At 39.7% G+C, this 19,165-nt stretch overlaps 2 protein-coding genes across 2 annotated transcripts in view; one reads left to right on the forward strand and one right to left on the reverse strand.

Annotated features, from left to right (window-relative positions):
* LOC122914954 (olfactory receptor 2W1-like) overlaps positions 1-19,165 on the forward strand; it is a 199,501-nt gene that overhangs the window by 148,254 nt on the left and 32,082 nt on the right. Inside the window, 1 exon segment of the mRNA XM_044261307.1 lies at positions 19,034-19,136. The gene's annotated coding sequence lies outside the window, so the exon portion shown is untranslated.
* LOC122914937 (olfactory receptor 2W1-like) lies at positions 17,291-18,235 on the reverse strand. Its single transcript, XM_044261283.1, has one exon. It carries the CDS (start codon positions 18,233-18,235, stop codon positions 17,291-17,293), a length of 945 nt encoding a protein of 314 aa, XP_044117218.1.

Consider the following 19,165-nt stretch of genomic DNA (forward strand, 5'->3'; position numbering starts at 1 on the left):
CCTTTGGCTATTTGGGGTCTTTTCTGGTTCCATATAAATTTTAGAATTATTTGTTCCATTTCTTTGAAAAAAGATGGATGGTACTTTGATAGGAATTGCATTAAATGTGTAGATTGCTTTAGGTAGCATAGACATTTTCACAATATTTATTCTTCCAATCCAGGAGCATGGAACATTTTTCCATTTCTTTGTGTCTTCCTCAATTTCTTTCATGAGTACTTTATAGTTTTCTGAGTATAGATTCTGTGCCTCTTTGGTTAGGTTTATTCCTAGGTATCTTATGGTTTGGGGTGCAATTGTAAATGGGATTGACTCCTTAATTTCTCTTTCTTCTGTCTTGTTGTTGGTGTAGAGAAATGCAACTGATTTCTGTGCATTATTTTATATCCTGACACTTTACTGAATTCCTGTACAAGTTCTAGCAGTTTTGGAGTGGAGTCTTTTGGGTTTTCCACATAGAGTATCATATCATCTGCGAAGAGTGATAATTTGACTTCTTCTTTGCCGATTTGGATGCCTTTAATTTCCTTTTGTTGTCTGATTGATGAGGCTAGGACTTCTAGTACTATGTTGAATAGCAGTGGTGATAATGGACATCCCTGCCGTGTTCCTGACCTTAGTGGAAAAGCTTTCAGTTTTTCTCCATTGAGAATGATATTTGCAGTGGGTTTTTCATAGATGGCTTTGATGATATTGAGGTATGTGCCCTCTATCCCTACACTTTGAAGGGTTTTGATCAGGAAGGGATGCTGTACTTTGTCAAATGCTTTTTCAGCATCTATTGAGAGTATCATATGGTTCTTGTTCTTCCTTTTATTGATGTGTTGTATCACATTGACTGATTTGCGGATGTTGAACCAACCTTGTAGCCCTGGGATAAATCCCACTTGGTCGTGGTGAATAATCCTTTTAATGTACTGTTGAATCCTATTGGCTAGTACTTTGGTGAGAATTTTTGCATCTGTGTTCATCAAGGATATTGGTCTATAGCTCTCTTTTTTGATGGGATCCTTGTCTGGTTTTGGGATCAAGGTGATGCTGGCCTCATAAAATGAGTTTGGGAGTTTTCCTTCCATTTCTATTTTTTGGAACAGTTTCAGGAGAATAGGAATTATTTCCTCTTTAAATGTTTGGTAGAATTCCCCCGGGAAGCCATCTGGCCCTGGGCTTTTGTTTGTTTGGAGATTTTTAATGACTATTTCAATCTCCTTACTGGTTATGGGTCTGTTCAGGCTTTCTATTTCTTCCTGGTTCAATTTTGGTAGTTTATATGTTTCTAGGAATGCATCCATTTCTTCCAGATTGTCAAATTTGTTGGCGTAGAGTTGCTCATAGTATGTTCTTATAATAGTTTGTATTTCTTTGGTGTTAGTTGTGATCTCTCCTCTTTCATTCATGATTTTATTTATTTGGGTCCTTTCTCTTTTCTTTTTGATAAGTCTGGCCAAGGGTTTATCAATTTTATTAATTCTTTCAAAGAACCAGCTCCTAGTTTGGTTGATTTGTTCTGTTGTTTTTTTGGTTTCTATTTCATTGATTTCTGCTCTGATCTTTATGATTTCTCTTCTCCTGCTGGGCTTAGGGTTTCTTTCTTGTTCTTTCTCCAGCTCCTTTAGGTGTAGGGTTAGGTTGTGTACCTGAGACCTTTCTTTTTCTTGAGAAAAGGTGTACCGCTATATATTTTCCTCTCAGGACTGCCTTTGTTGTGTCCCACAGGTTTTGAACTGTTGTATTTTCATTATCATTTGTTTCCATGATTTTTTTCAATTCTTCTTTAATTTCCCGGTTGACCCATTCATTCTTTAGAAGGATGCTGTTTAGTCTCCATGTATTTGTGTTCTTTCCAGACTTCCTCTTGTGGTTGAGTTCTAGCTTCAGAGCATTGTGGTCTGAAAATATGCAGGGAATGATCCCAATCTTTTGATACTGGTTGAGTCCTGATTTAGGACCGAGGATGTGATCTATTCTGGAGAATGTTCCATGTGCACTAGAGAAGAATGTGTATTCTGTTGCTTTGGGATGAAATGTTCTGAATATATCTGTGATGTCCATCTCATCCAGTGTATCATTTAAGGCCTTTATTTCCCTGTTGATCTTTTGCTTGGATGATCTGTCCATTTCACTGAGGGGAGTGTTAAAGTCCCCTACTATTATTGTATTATTGTTGATGTGTCTCTTTGATTTTGTTATTAATTGGTTTATATAGTTGGCTGCTCCCACATTGGGGGCATAGATATTTAAAATTGTTAGATCTTCTTGTTGGACAGACCCTTTGAGTATGATATAGTGTCCTTCCTTATCTCTTATTATAGTCTTTGGCTTAAAATCTAAGTGATCTGATATAAGGATTGCCACTCCTGCTTTTTTCTGATGTCCATTAGCATGGTAAATTCTTTTCCACCCCCTCACTTTAAGTCTGGAGGTGTCTTCGGGTTTAAAATGGGTTTCTTGGAGGCAACATATAGATGGGTTTTGTTTTTTTATCCATTCTGATACCCTGTGTCTTTTGATTGGGGCATTTAGCCCATTAACATTCAGGGTAACTATTGAGAGATATGATTTTAGTGCCATTGTATTGCCTGTAAGGTGACTGTTACTGTATATTGTCTCTGTTCCTTTCTGATCTACCACTTGTAGGCTCTCTCTTTGCTTAGAGGACCCCTTTCAGTATTTCCTGTAGAGCTGGTTTGGTGTTTGCAAATTCTTTCAGTTTTTGTTTGTCCTGGAAGCTTTTAATCTCTCCTTCTATTTTCAATGATAGCCTAGCTGGATATAGTATTCTTGGCTGCATGTTTTTCTCGTTTAGTGCTCTGAAAATGTCATGCCAGCTCTTTCTGGCCTGCCAGGTCTCTGTGGATAAGTCAGCTGCCAATCTAATATTTTTACCATTGTATGTTACAGACTTCTTTTCCCGGGCTGCTTTCAGGATTTTCTCCTTGTCACTAAGGCTTGTAAATTTTACTATTAGGTGACGGGGTGTGGGCCTATTCTTATTGATTTTGAGGGGCGTTCTCTGAACCTCCTGAATTTTGATGCTCGTTCCCTTTGCCATATTGGGGAAATTCTCCCCAATAATTCTCTCCAATATACCTTCTGCTCCCCTCTCTCTTTCTTCTTCTTCTGGAATCCCAATTATTCTAATGTTGTTTCGTCTGATGGTGTCACTTATCTCTCGAATTCTCCCCTCATGGTCCAGTAGCTGTTTGTCCCTCTTTTGCTCAGCTTCTTTATTCTTTGTCATTTGTTCTTCTATATCGCTAATTCTTTCTTCTGCCTCATGTATCCTAGCAGTGAGAGCCTCCATTTTTGATTGAACTTCATTAATAGCTTTTTTGATTTCAACTTGGTTGGATTTTAGTTCTTTTATTTCTCCAGAAAGGGCTTTTATATCTCTGGAGAGGGTTTCTCTAATATCTTCCATGCCTTTTTCAAGCCCGGCTATAACCTTGAGAACTGTCATTTTGAACTCTAGATCTGACATATTACCAATGTCTGTATTGATTAGGTCCCTAGCCTTTGGTACTGCCTCTTGTTCTTTTTTTTGTTGTGAATTTTTCCGCCTTGTCATTTTGTCCAGCTAAGAGTATATGAAGGAGCAAGTAAAATACTAAAAGGGTGGCAACAATCCCAGGAAAATATGCTTTAACCAAATCAGAAGAGATCCCAAATCGTGAGGGGGGATTTCTCCTCCCTCACGATTGGGTGAGGGATCTCCTCTGATTGGCATCTCCTTTGATTGGGATCTCCCAATCTCTTCTGATTGGGATCTCTTCTGATTTGGGGATAAAAAGAGGTTCAAAAAGAAAGAAAGAAAAAAAAATAAAAAAAGAATTAAAAAAAAGAGATTGAATTAAAAATTCAATCAAGAATTTAAAAAAGAATTAAGAAAAAAAAAGATGGAAGAGATTAGGATCTCTTCTGATTTGGGCATAAAAAGAGGTTCAAAAAGAAAGAAAGAAAAAAAAGAAAAAAAAGAATTAAAAAAAAGAAAATGAATAAAGAAAGTATAAAAAAGAAAAAATATATATATATTAGATAATCTAGTTAAAAAACGTTAAAAAAGAAAAGGGTAAAAGTTATAAAAATTTTTCAGAAGAAGTGAAAAAAAAAGAAAAAGAAAAAAATTAAATTAACTGTAAGACTAAAAAATCACAGGCAGAAAGCTATGAGTTCTGTGGTTTGTTTTCTCCTCCTCTGGAATTCTGCTGCTCTCTCCTTGCTATTGAAACTGCACTCCTTGGTAGGTGAACTTGGTCTTGCCTGGATTTCTTGTTGATCTTCTGGGGGAGGGGCCTGTTGTAGTGATTCTCAAGTGTCTTTGCCCCAGGCGGAATTACACCGCCCTTACCAGGGGCCGGGCTGAGTGATCTGCTCGGCTTTGCTTTCAGGAGCTTTTGTTCCCTGAGCGCTTTCCGTAGAGTTCCGGAGGACGGGAATACAAATGGCGGCCTCCTGGTCTCCGGCCCGGAGGAGCCGAGAGCCCGGGGCCCCGCTCCCCTGTGCGCCCTCAGCGAACAGCTCCTAGTAACTCGCGTCTGCCTAACCTCTGGCCGCGCTCCGAGCTCACCGAGCCTGCGACCGGTTCAAGGCAACTCCGAGCTGCGAGCTTACTGTCGGCTCTGTCTCTGCAGCCGGCTTTCCCGTTCCAATATCCGCAAGCTCTGCGACACTCAGACACCCCCGATCCTTCTGTGACCCCACGGGACCTGAGGTCACGCCGACCCCGTGTGGGCTTCGCCCCGGTTTAGCCTCCGGAGCGATGTCCCTCAGCAGAGCAGACTTTTAAAAGTCCTGATTTTGTGCTCCGCTCCTCCGCCGCTTGCCGGGAGCCGGCCCCTCCCCCCACGGTCTATCTTCCTGTCGCTTTGGATTCACTTCTCCGCCAGTCCTACCTTTCAGAAAGTGGTTGTTTTTCTGTTTCTAGAATTGCTGTTCTTCTTCTCTTCGATCTGCCGATGGATTTGCAGAGAGCTTGATCTCCTGCTAGCTGAGGTAGTCTCAGCCTGCTACTTCCCCACCATCTTGACTCCTCCCCCCCACTCCAAGACTGATTCAGAGTTTCTTATGGTTTGTCTCCCTCTCTGATTTCATCTTTTTTTTCATTTTTTAAAACTTAATTTATTTTCAGGCAAAAGAACTCATTGTTTATGCACCACACCCAGTGCTCCACGCCATACGTGCCCTCCATAATAACCACCACCTGGCTCCCCCAACTTCCCACCCCCCGCTCCTTCAGAACCCTCAGATTGTTTTTCAGAGTCCATAGTCTCTCATGGTTCATCTCCCCATCCAACTTCCCTCAATTACCTTCTCCTCTCCATCTCCCTATGTCCTCCTTGTTATCTGTTATGCTCCACAAATAAGCGAAACCACATGATAATTGACTCTCTCTACTTGACTTATTTCACTCAGCATAATCTCTTCCATTCCCATCCATGTTCCTACAAAAGTTGGGTATTCATCCTTTCTTTATTTTTTATTTTTATTTATTTATTTATTAAATTTTTAATTTTTTACAACATATATTTTTATCCCCAGGGGTACAGGTCTGTGAATCGCCAGGTTTACACACTCCACAGCACTCACCAAAGCACATACCCTCCCCAATATCCATAACCCTACCCCCCTTCTCCCAACCTCCCTCCCCCCAGCAACCCTCAGTTTATTTTGTGAGATGGTTTGTCTCCCTCCCAATACCATCTTGTTTCATTTATTCTTCTCCTACCCCTTAACCCCCCATGTTGCATCTCAACTTCCTCATATCAGGGAGATCATATGATAGTTGTCTTTCTCTGCATGACTAATTTCGCTAAGCATGATACGCTCTAGTTCCATCCATGTTGTTGCAAATGGCAAGATTTCGTTTCTTTTGATGGCTGCATAGTATTTCATGTGTATATATACCTCATCTTCTTTATCCATTCATCTGTTGATGGACATCTAGGTTCTTTCCATAGTTTGGCTATTGTGGACATTGCTGCTATAAACATTCGGGTGCACGGGCCCCTTTGGATCACTACGTTTGTATATTTAGGGTAAATACCCAGTAGTGCAATTGCTGGGTCATAGGGAAGTTCTATTTTCAACACTTTGAGGAACCTCCATGCTGTTTTCCAGAGTGGTTGCACCAGCTTGCATTCCCACCAACAGTGTAGGAGGGTTCCCCTTTCTCTGCATCCTCACCAGTATCTGTCATTTCCTGACTTGTTGATTTTGGCCATTCTGACTGGTGTGAGGTGATATCTCATTGTGGTTTAGATTTATATTTCCCTGATGCCGAGTGATATGGAGCATTTTTTCATGTGTCTGTTGGCCATCTGGATGTCTTCTTTGCAGAAATGTCTGTTCATGTCCTCTGCCCATTTCTTGATTGGATTATTTGTTTTTTGGGTGTTGAGTTTGCTAAGCTCTTTATAGATTTTGGACACTAGTCCTTTATCTGATATGTTGTTTGCAAATATCTTCTCCCATTCTGTCAGTTGTCTTTTGTTTTTGTTACCTGTTTCCTTTGCTGTGCAAAAGCTTTTGATCTTGATGAAATACCAATAGTTCATTTTTGCCCTTGCTTCCCTTGCCTTTGGCGATGTTCCTAGGAAGATGTTGCTGCGGCTGAGGTCGAAGAGGTTGCTGCCTGTGTTCTCCTCAAGGATTTGGATGGATTCCTTTCTCACATTGAGGTCTTTCATCCATTGAGTCTATTTTTGTGTATGGTGTAAGGAAATGGTCCAATTTCATTTTTCTGCACGTGGCTGTCCAATTTTCCCAACACCATTTATTAAAGAGGCTGTCTTTTTTCCATTAGACATTCTTTCCTGCTTTGTCAAAGATTAGTTGACCATAGAGTTGAGGGTCTATTTCTGGGCTCTCTATTCTGTTCCATTGATCTATGTGTCTGTTTTTGTGCCAGTACCATACTGTCTTGATGATGACAGCTTTGTAATAGAGCTTGAAGTCCGGAATTGTGATGCCACCAACTTTGGCTTTCTTTTTCAAATTCCCTTTGGCTATTCGGAGTCTTTTCTGATTCCATATAAATTTTAGAATTATTTGTTCCATTTCTTTGAAAAAGATGGATGGTACTTTGATAGGAATTGCATTAAATGTGTAGATTGCTTTAGGTAGCATAGACAGTTTCACAATATTTATTCTTCCAATCCAGGAGCATGGAACATTTTTCCATTTCTTTGTGTCTTCCTCAATTTCTTTCATGAGTACTTTATAGTTTTCTGAGTATAGATTCTGTGCCTCTTTGGTTAGGTTTATTCCTAGGTATCTTATGGTTTGGGGTGCAATTGTAAATGGGATTGACTCCTTAATTTCTCTTTCTTCTGTCTTGTTGTTGGTGTAGAGAAATGCAACTGATTTCTGTGCATTATTTTATATCCTGACACTTTACTGAATTCCTGTACAAGTTCTAGCAGTTTTGGAGTGGAGTCTTTTGGGTTTTCCACATAGAGTATCATATCATCTGCGAAGAGTGATAATTTGACTACTTCTTTGCCTATTTGGATGCCTTTAATTTCCTTTTGTTGTCTGATTGCTGAGGCTAGGACTTCTAGTACTATGTTGAATAGCAGTGGTGATAATGGACATCCCTGCCGTGTTCCTGACCTTAGTGGAAAAGCTTTCAGTTTTTCTCCATTGAGGATGATATTTGCGGTGGGTTTTTCATAGATGGCTTTGATGATATTGAGGTATGTGCCCTCTATCCCTACACTTTGAAGAGTTTTGATCAGGAAGGGATGCTGTACTTTGTCAAATGCTTTTTCAGCAGCTATTGAGGTTATCATATGGTTCTTGTTCTTTCTTTTATTGATGTGTTGTATCACATTGACTGATTTGCGGATGTTGAACCAACCTTGCAGCCCTGGAATAAATCCCACTTGTTCATGGTGAATAATCCTTTTAATGTACTGTTGAATCCTATTGGCTATATTTTGGTGAGAATTTTTGCATCTGTGTTCATCAAGGATATTGGTCTATAGCTCTCTTTTTTGATGGGATCCTTGTCTGGTTTTGGGATCAAGGTGATGCTGGCCTCATAAAATGAGTTTGGGAGTTTTCCTTCCATTTCTATTTTTTTGGAACAGTTTCAGGAGAATAGGAATTAGTTCTTCTTTAAATGTTTGGTAGAATTCCCCCGGGAAGCCGTCTGGCCCTGGGCTTTTGTTTGTTTGGAGATTTTTAATGACTGTTTCAATCTCCTTACTGGTTATGGGTCTGTTCAGGCTTTCTGTTTCTTCCTGGTTCAGTTTTGGTAGTTTATATGTTTCTAGGAATGCATCCATTTCTTCCAGATTGTCAAATTTGTTGGCGTAGAGTTGCTCATAGTATGTTCTTATAATAGTTTGTATTTCTTTGGTGTTAGTTGTGATCTCTCCTCTTTCATTCATGATTTTATTTATTTGGGTCCTTTTTCTTTTCTTTTTGATACGTCTGGCCAGGGGTTTATCAGTTTTATTAATTCTTTCAAAGAACCAGCTCCTAGTTTGGTTGATTTGTTCTATTGGTTTTTTTTTTTTTTGGTTTCTATTTCATTGATTTCTGCTCTGATCGTTATGATTTCTCTTCTCCTGCTGGGATTAGGGTTTCTTTCTTGTTCTTTCTCCAGCTCCTTTAGGTGTAGGGTTAGGTTGTGTACCTGAGACCTTTCTTGTTTCTTGAGAAAGACTTGTACCGCTATATATTTTCCTCTCAGGACTGCCTTTGTTGTGTCCCACAGATTTTGAACCGTTGTGTTTTCATTATCATTTGTTTCCATGATTTTTTTCAATTCTTCTTTAATTTCCCGGTTGACCCATTCATTCTTTAGAAGGATGCTGTTTAGTCTCCATGTATTTGTGTTCTTTCCAGACTTCCTCTTGTGGTTGAGTTCTAGCTTCAGAGCATTGTGGTCTGAAAATATGCAGGGAATGATCCCAATCTTTTGATACTGGTTGAGTCCTGATTTAGGACCGAGGATGTGATCTATTCTGGAGAATGTTCCATGTGCACTAGAGAAGAATGTGTATTCTGTTGCTTTGGGATGAAATGTTCTGAATATATCTGTGATGTCCATCTCATCCAGTGTATCATTTAAGGCCTTTATTTCCCTGTTGATCTTTTGCTTGGATGATCTGTCCATTTCACTGAGGGGAGTGTTAAAGTCCCCTACTATTATTGTATTATTGTTGATGTGTCTCTTTGATTTTGTTATTAATTGGTTTATATAGTTGGCTGCTCCCACATTGGGGGCATAGATATTTAAAATTGTTAGATCTTCTTGTTGGACAGACCCTTTGAGTATGATATAGTGTCCTTCCTTATCTCTTATTATAGTCTTTGGCTTAAAATCTAAGTGATCTGATATAAGGATTGCCACTCCTGCTTTTTTCTGATGTCCATTAGCATGGTAAATTCTTTTCCACCCCCTCACTTTAAGTCTGGAGGTGTCTTCGGGTTTAAAATGGGTTTCTTGGAGGCAACATATAGATGGGTTTTGTTTTTTTATCCATTCTGATACCCTGTGTCTTTTGATTGGGGCATTTAGCCCATTAACATTCAGGGTAACTATTGAGAGATATGATTTTAGTGCCATTGTATTGCCTGTAAGGTGACTGTTACTGTATATTGTCTCTGTTCCTTTCTGATCTACCACTTGTAGGCTCTCTCTTTGCTTAGAGGACCCCTTTCAGTATTTCCTGTAGAGCTGGTTTGGTGTTTGCAAATTCTTTCAGTTTTTGTTTGTCCTGGAAGCTTTTAATCTCTCCTTCTATTTTCAATGATAGCCTAGCTGGATATAGTATTCTTGGCTGCATGTTTTTCTTATTTAGTCCTCTGAAAATATCATGCCAGCTCTTTCTGGCCTGCCAGGTCTCTGTGGATAAGTCAGCTGCCAATCTAATATTTTTACCATTGTATGTTACAGACTTCTTTTCCCAGGATGCTTTCAGTATTTTCTCTTTGTCAATAAGACTTGTAAATTTTACTATTAGGTGACAGGGTGTGGGCCTATTCTTATTGATTTTGAGGGGCGTTCTCTGAACCTCCTGAATTTTGATGCTTGTTCCCTTTGACATATTGGGGAGACTCTCCCCAATAATTCTCTCCAATATACCTTCTGCTCCCCTCTCTCTTTCTTCTTCTTCTGGAATCCCAATTATTCTAATGTTGTTTCGTCTTATGGTGTCACTTATCTCTCGAATTCTCCCCTCATGGTCCAGTAGTTGTTTGTCCTTCTTTTGCTCAGCTTCTTTATTCTCTGTCATTTGGTCTTCTATATCGCTAATTCTTTCTTCTGCCTCATGTATCCTAGCAGTGAGAGCCTCCATTTTTGATTGAACCTCATTAATAGCTTTTTTGATTTCAACTTGGTTAGATTTTAGTTCTTTTATTTCTCCAGAAAGGGATTTTATATCTCCGGAGAGTGTTTCTCTAATATCATCCATGCCTTTTTCAAGCCCGGCTAGAACCTTGAGAATTGTCATTCTGAACTCTAGATCTGACGTATTACCAATGTCTGTATTGATTAGGTCCCTAGCCTTCGGTACTGCCTCTTGTTCTTTTTTTTGTGGTGAATTTTTCCGCCTTGTCATTTTGTCCAGCTAAGAGTCTATGAAGGAGAAAGTAAGATACTAAAATGGTAGCAACAATCCCAGGAAACTATGCTTTAACCAAATCAGAAGAGATCCCAAATTGTGAGGGGGGAGAACGGGGATAAAAAGAGGTTCAGAAAGAAAGAAAGAAAAAGAAAAGAAAAAAAAAAAAGAAAAGATGTAAAAAAAGAAAACGAATAAAGAAAAGTATAGAAAAGAAAAAATATATATATATTAGATAAACTAGTTTAAAAACGTTAAAAAAGAAAAGGGTAATAGTTAAGAAAATTTTAGTAGAAGAAGAGAAAAAAAATGAAAAAAAAATTAAATTAACTGCAAGACTAAAAAATCACAGGGAGAAAGCCATGAGTTCCGTTCTTTGCTTTCTCCTCCTCTGGAATTTTGCTGCTCTTCTTGGTATTGAAACTGCACTCCTTGGTAGGTGAACTTGGTCTTGCCTGGATTTCTTGTTGATCTTCTGGGGGAGGGGCCTGTTGTAGTGATTCTCAAGTGTCTTTGCCCCAGGCGGAATTACACCGCCCTTACCAGGGGCCGGACTGAGTAATCCGCTCAAGTTTGCTCAGGAGCTTTTGTTCCCTGAGCGCTTGCCAAAGAGTTCCGGAGGGCGGGAATACAAATGGCGGCCTCCTGGTCTCTGGCCCGGAGGAGCCTAGAGCCTGGGGACCCACTCCTCAGTGGCCCTCAGAGAACAGCGCCCAGTAACTCCCGTCTGCCTGACCACTGGCCATGCTCCGAGCTCACCGAGCCTGCGACCGGTTCAAGGTACCCCCGAGCTGTGAGCTTACTGTCGGCTCTGTCTCTGTAGCCAGCTTCTCCGTTCCAATACCCGTAAGCTCTGGTGACACTCAGACACCCCCAATCCTTCTGTGACCCTGCGGGACCGGAGGCCTCACTGACCCCGCATGGGCTTTGCCCTGGTTTAGCCTCTGGAGCGATGTCCCTCAGTGGAACAGACTTTTAAAAGTCCTGATTTTGTGCTCCGTTGCTCCGCCTCTGTCCATATCTTCTGCCGATTTTTTGATATGATTGTCTTTTTGTGTGTGTTGAGTTTGAGGAGTTCATTATAGATCTTGGATATCAACCTTTCGTCTGTACTGTCATTTGCAAACATCTTCTCCCATTCCGTGGGTTGCCTCTTTGTTTTCTTGACTGTTTCCTTTTTTGTGCAGAAGCTTTTGATTTTTTTTAAAGATTTTATTTCTTTTTTTTTTTCAATTTATTTATTTATAGAAAAACAGTATTCATTATTTTTTCACCACACCCAGTGCTCCATGCAATCCATGCCCTCTATAATACCCACCACCTGGTACCCCAATCTTCCACCCCCCCGCCACTTCAAACCCCTCAGATTGTTTTTCAGAGTCCATAGTCTCTCGTTGTTCACCTCCCTATCCAATTTACCCAAATTCCCTTCTCCTCTCTAACACCCCTTTTCCTCCATGCTATTTGTTATGCTCCACAAATAAGTGAAACCATATGATAATTGACTCTCTCTGCTTGACTTATTTCACTCAGCATAATCTCTTCCAGTCCCGTCCATGTTGCTACAAAAGTTGGGTATTCCCCTTTCTGATGGAGGCATAATACTCCACAGTGTATATGGACCACATCTTCCTTATCCATTCATCCGTTGAAGGGCATCTTGGTTCTTTCCATAGTTTGGTGACCGTGGCCATTGCTGCTATAAACATTGGGGTACAGATGGCCCTTCTTTTCACTACATCTGTATCTTTGGGGTAAATACCCAGGAGTGCAATTGCAGGGTCATAGGGGAGCTCTATTTTTAATTTCTTAAGGAATCTCCACACAGTTTTCCAAAGAGGCTGCACCAACTTGCATTCCCACCAACAGTGTAAGAGGGTTCCCCTTTCTCCACATCCTCTCCAACACATGCTGTTTCCTGTTTTGTTAATTTTGGCCATTCTAACTGGTGTAAGGTGATATCTCAATGTGGTTTTAATTTGAATCTTCCTGAGGGCTAATGATGATGAACATTTTTTCATGTGTCTGATAGCCATTTGTATGTCTTGATTGGAGAAGTGTCTGTTCATATCTTCTGCCCATTTTTTGATATGTTTGCCTGTTTCGTGTGTGTTGAGTTTGAGGAGTTCATTATAGATCCTGGATATCAACCTTTTGTCTGTACTGTCATTTGCAAATATCTTCTCCCATTCTGTGGGTTGCCTCTTTGTTTTTTTGACTGTTTCCTTTGCTGTGCAGAAGCTTTTGATTTTGATGAAGTCCCAGAAGTTTATTTTCACTTTTGTTTCCTTTGCCTTTGGAGACGTATCTTGAAAGAAGTTGCTGTGGCTGATATCGAAGAGATTACTGCCTATGCTCTCCTCTAGGATTCTGATGGATTCCTGTCTCACGTTGAGGTGTTTTATCCATTTTGAGTTTATCTTTGTGTACGGTGTAAGAGAATGGTCGAGTTTCATTCTTCTACATATAGCTGTCCAGTTTTCCCAGCACCATTTATTGAAGGGACTGTCTTTTTTCCATTGTATATTTTTTCCTGTTTTGTCGAAGATTAATTGACCATAGAGCAGAGGGTCCATATCTGGGCTCTCTACTCTGTTCCACTGGTCTATGTGTCTGTTTTTATGCCAGTACCATGCTGTCTTGGTGATCACAGCTTTGTAGTAAAGCTTGAAATCAGGTAACGTGATGCCCCCAGTTTTATTTTTGTTTTTCAACATTTCCTTGCAATTTGGAGTCTCTTCTGATTCCATACAAATTTTAGGATTATTTGCTCAAATACAGAACCTAATCTTACACCTAAAGGAGCTGGAGAAAGAACAGCAAATAAAGCCTACATCCAGAAGGAGAAGAGAAATAATAAAGATTAGAAGGAGTTGAGGGAAATTGGAAGGGGAGGTGAACCATGAGAGACTATGGACTCTGAAAAGTAATCTAAGGGTTTTGAAGGGGTCGGGGGTGGGTGGTTGGGGGAACCAGGTTGTGGGTATTGGAGAGGGCATGGATTGCATGGAGCACTGGGTGTGGTGCAAAAACAATGAATACTGCTACGCTGAAAAGAAATAAAAAATAATAAAAAAAAGGAAATCAAAAGAACAGTAGAAAAAATTCCACAAACTGGGAGCTGATTATTTGAAAGAATTAATAAGATTGATATATCCCTTGCCAGACTTATGAAAAAGAAAAGAGAAATGATCCAAATAAGTAATATCACATGAATGAGGGAGAGATCACAACCAACACCAAAGAAATACAAGCAATTATAACAGAATATTAATGTTATGACCAATTAATTCTATGACAAGAAATTGGGCAGTCTTAAAGAAGTGGATGCGTTTTTTAGAAACATATAAACCACCAAAACTGAAACAGGAAGAAATAGAAAACCTGAGCAGACCCCTAACCAGCAAAAAATTGAAACAATAATAAAAAAAATCTCCAATAAACAAGAGTCCAGGGTCAATGCTATCCCATTGGAATACTCCCAAACATTTAAGGAAGAAATAATACTTATTCTTATGAAGGTGTTCCAGAAAAAGGAGTGGGAGGAAAACTTCCAAACTCATTTTATGAGGCCAGCATTACCTTGATCCTTTAATCACACAAAGACCCCATCAAAAAGGAGAATTACGTCCAATATCTCTGATGAACAAGGATGCAAAAATTCTTACTAAAATAGTAGCTAGTAGGATCCAACGCTACCTTAAAAGAATTATTCACCATGACCAGGTGGGATTTATTCCTGGGAGGCAAGTTTGGTTCAACATTTGCAAATCAGTCAAAGTTATACACAATATCAGTAAAAGAAAGGACAAGAACCATATGATCCTCTCCATAGATGCAGAAAAAGCATTTGACAGAATACAGGATCCTTTCTTTCTTTCTTTTTTTTTTTAATTTTTTATTTCTTTTCAGCATAACAGTATTTATTGTTTTTTCACCATATCCAGTGCTCCATGCAATCTGTTCCCTCTCTAGTACCCACTACCTGGTCCTTTCTTGATAAAAAAAGGACAAATACCCAACTTTTGTAGCAACATGGACGGGACTGGAAGAGATTCTGCTGAGTGAAATAAGTCAAGCAGAGAGAGTCAATTATCATATGGTTTCACTTATTTGTGGAGCATAACAAATAGAATGGAGGACATGGGGAGTTAGAGTGGAGAAGGGAGTTGGGGGAAATTGGAAGGGGAGGTGAACCATGAACTCTGAAAAACAATCTGAGGGTTTTGAAGCGGTGGGGGTTGGGAAGTTGGGGTACCAGGTGGTGGGTATTATAGAGGGCATGGATTGCATGGAGCACTGGGTGTGGTGCAAATATAATGAATAGTGTTATGCTGAAAATAAAAAATAAATAAATAAAAAGTCTCCACAGTGTAGGGATAGAGGGAACATACCTTAATTTCATGAAAGCCGTATATTAAATATTCACAACAAATATTATACTCAGTGGGGAAAAACTGAGCATTTTCCCTAAAGTTAAGAATGTGACAGGGATGTCCGCTTTCACCAATATTGTTCAACATAGAACTGGAAGTCCTAGCTTCAGCAATCAAAAAACAAAAGGAAATAAAAAGGCATCCAAGTAGGCAAAGAAGAAATTAAACTTTTACTCTTCACGGATGAAGTGATACTCTGTAGAAAATTCAAAAGACTCCACTCCAAAATTGCTAGAACACATACAGAAAATTCAACAATGTGTCAGGATATAAAATCAATGTACAAAAGCAGCTTGCATTTCTATACTCTAACAATGAGAACAAAGAAAGAGAAATGAAGGAATCAGTTCCATTTACAATTGCACCAAAATCCATAAGATACATAAGATACCTAGGAATAAATCTCTTCAAAGAGATAAATGATCCGTACTTTGGAAACTGTAGATCTCTTATGAGAGAAATCAAGGAAGACACAAAAATATGGGAAAACATTCCATGCTCATGAATTGAAAGGATGAATATTGTTAAAATGTTTATGCTACCCAGAGAAATCTACACATTCAATGAAATCTCTATCAAAATACCACCAACTTTTTTCACAGAACTGGAAAAAAAATCCTAAAATTTGTATGGAACCAGAGAAGACCCGAATAGCCAAAGAATGTTGAAAAAGAAAATCAGGGGTGCCTGGGTGGCTCAGCTGGACATCTGCCTTTGGCTCAGGTCATGATCCTGGAGCCCTGACACTGAGCCCCACATTGGGCTCCCTGCTTGGTAGGGAGTCTGCTTCTCTCTCTCCCTCTACTGATCCCCATGCTCATACTTTTTTGTGCTTTGTTGTCTCTCTTTTTTTCTCTCTCTCAAATAAGTAAATAACATAAAGTCTTTAAAAAAAGAAAGAAAGACTTTCATAGATAGATTTTATGAAGTTCAGGAATGTTCCTTCTATCCCTATACTTTGAAGCATTTTAATCAGGAATGGATGCTGGATTTTGTCAAATGCTTTTTCTGCATCAATTGAGAGGACATTGCCAAACTGTGGAAAGAACCAAGATGCCCTTCAACAGATGAATGGATAAGGAAGATGTGGTCCATATATACTATGGAGTATTATGTCTCCATCAGAAAGGATGAATACCCAGCTTTTGTAGCAACATGGACGAGACTGGTGGAGATTATGCTGAGTGAAATAAGTCAAGCAGAGAGATTCAATTATCATGTGGTTTCACTTATTTGTGGAGCATAACAAATAGCATGGTGGACATGGAGAGTTAGGAGAAGGGAGTTGGGGAAAATTGGAAAGGGAGGTGAACCATGAGAGACTATGGACTCTGAAAAACAATCTGAGAGGTTTTAAGTGGTGCCGGGGGTGGGAGGTTGGGGGATCCAGGTGGTGGGTATTAGAGAGGGCACGGATTGTATGGAGCACTGGGTGTGGTGCAAAAATAATGAATACTGTTAATGCTGAAAATAAAAAATAAAAAAAAATCACAATGAGATGACACCTCACAACAGTTAGAATGGCTAAAATTAACAACTCATGAAACAACATATGTTGGCAAGGATGTGAAGAAAGGGGAAGCCTTTTACACTGTTGGTGGGAATGCAAGCTGGTGTAGCCACTCTGGAAAACAGTATGGAGGATTGTCAAAAAGTTAAAAATAGAGCTAACTTAGCAATGGCCATGGTCGCCAAACTATGGAAAGAACCAAGATGCCCTTCAAAGGACGAATGGATAAGGAAGATGTGGTCCATATACACTATGGAGTATTATGCCTCCATCAGAAAGGATGAATACCCAACTTTTGTAGCAACATGGACGGGACTGGAAGAGATTCTGCTGAGTGAAATAAGTCAAGCAGAGAGAGTCAATTATCATATGGTTTCACTTATTTGTGGAGCATAACAAATAGCATGGAGGACAAGGGGTGTTAGAGAGAGAAAGGAGTTGGGGTAAATTGGAAGGGGAGGTGAACCATGAGAGACTATGGACTCTGAAAAACAATCTGAGGGGTTTGAAGTGGCGGGGGTGGGAGGTTGGGGTACCAGGTGGTGGGTATTATAGAGGGCACGGATTGCATGGAGCACTGGGTGTGGTGAAAAAATAACGAATACTGTTATGCCGAAAATAAATAAAAAATAAATTTAAAAAAGTCAGTACTTATTATTATTCTTAGTACATGGTAAACATCCAATAAATAGTCTTTGCATAAATGAGTTGATTCATGTTCTGTTTGTAAAGGTCAATATTATTTTGTTAGTTCTCTTCCATCTAATTCATGACTTGGCTGACCGTTTTTTGACACAGAGTATTCTCTTTACTGCACTCTTTACATCTTTGTTTCTTAAAGTGTAGATCAGAGGGTTTAGGGTGGGTGTGATGATTGTGTAAAAGAGAGAAAGGAACTTCCCCTCATCTTGGGAGGTACTATTCTGTGGCCTCATGTACATGTAAATGATTGTTCCGTAAAACAGAGTTACTACTGTGAGGTGGGAACCACATGTGTTAAGGACCTTACTCCACCTTGCTGCTGACTTGATCCTCACGACTGCTTGAGTGATTACTGCATATGAGATGAGAATTAGTGATAGTGGTACTAGAAGAAGTACCACCCCAAGAGCAAAGACAATGACCTCCATTACTTTGGAGTAGACACAGGCCATCTTAAGCAGGGCTGGCATCTCACAATAGAAGGTATCCACTTCCTGGTGGCCACATCTTGGCAAATTCAAAGTCAAGGAGCAAAGAATTAAGGCACTGCCAAGACCACCTAACCACGCAGTGAGCACCATATTCTGGCAAAGCTGAGGGTGCATTATGACCGTGTAGTGAAGAGGTTGACAGACAGCAGCATAGCGGTCATAGGCCATCACAGCCAAGAGAAGACATTCAGTGGCTCCCAGGTCAAGGGCAAAGAAGAATTGGAGCACACATCCTCCATATGTAATAGACCTTGTTGGACCCCATAGATTTACCAGCATCTGGGGGATAATGCTAGTTGCATAGCAGAGATCCAAAAAAGACAAATTGGATAAGAAGAAATACATGGGCATATGGAGCTGGGTGTCTAGGTAAGATACCAGAATGATGGTTGTGTTTCCTACCAGAGTCACAATATAGAAGATGAAGACCACCCCAGAGATGATGGGTTCTAATTGGGGCTGACCAGAAAAGCCCAGCAGGATGAAGTCTGTTGTGGAACTTCCATTGTTTGTGTCCATGGCTCCTTAGGAAAGTCTAGGAGACAAGATTGTGGTAATCAAACTAGCATCATCCCTAGGCAGAAATAGCTTGCCATGTAGCTTACCATGAGTATCCCCAGTTCAGTTGTTTGTGTGCTCTCTCCCATTTGGACCACCTCTGTTAACACTCCCTGTGCTCATTGCCCAAAGCCTCTCTGTGTTTACTCATAACCAGAGTGGTTCTAAAAATAATATGGTAAACCTGGTCACACTGAATTGTAAATTATTGAAAGGGTTTAATTATGCCATGAAACTTATAGTTCTGTGTGTTTTGGTTAAGTAATGAATCCATGAAATTAATAATATGATTTAAGATTCAGATATATTTTGAGAAAAATGAGAAATGTGTCCGATATATTTTTCCTTCTTGAATGTGTGACATAAGCATCACTTGATCATGACAAAAATTTCCCTTTTCAAAAGAGTGTCATTTGGGATAAAAAGTTAAATGATCCAATTTCTTGTAGTAAGACCCACCATTTGGTAGCAGGATCAGTTTCTATATTCATTTCCAAATGCTTTAATTCCATCCATTATCACCACCACCACCAACCCCCTCCTCTTGTTGTCCTTCCTATTGAACATTGTAGACACTGCTGTTCCTATATCAATTTTGGTGTTCCCTACTATTGCCCCATTTTATGTATGCATTTTGGTGCTAGGAAAACTCATCTTTCTTATTAGCTTCTATTGCCATATACAGAGGCCCTGTGTTTTTTGGAATATTATTCACAACTGCCAATAAAGTATTTAAATAGCCTTCCTGATTTGTTTCAGAGCTAAAATCTGAAGTAATTCCAGAATCCTCCGGTTACCACATACATGCAGCGATCACCTGTGTCATCTCCTGCTCACCTGGCCATTCAGCAAAAGTAGCAGGGTAGGTAACTCGATAAAAAACAGCTCGTA

The sequence above is a fragment of the Neovison vison genome, chromosome 1, assembly GCF_020171115.1.
Source record: "Neovison vison isolate M4711 chromosome 1, ASM_NN_V1, whole genome shotgun sequence".
NCBI lineage: Eukaryota > Metazoa > Chordata > Mammalia > Carnivora > Mustelidae > Neogale > Neogale vison.

Coding starts and splice junctions, on each gene's coding strand:
- LOC122914937 (XM_044261283.1), bottom strand. CDS start 18,235: ATGGACACAAACAATGGAAGTTCCACAACAGACTTCATCCTGCTGGGC.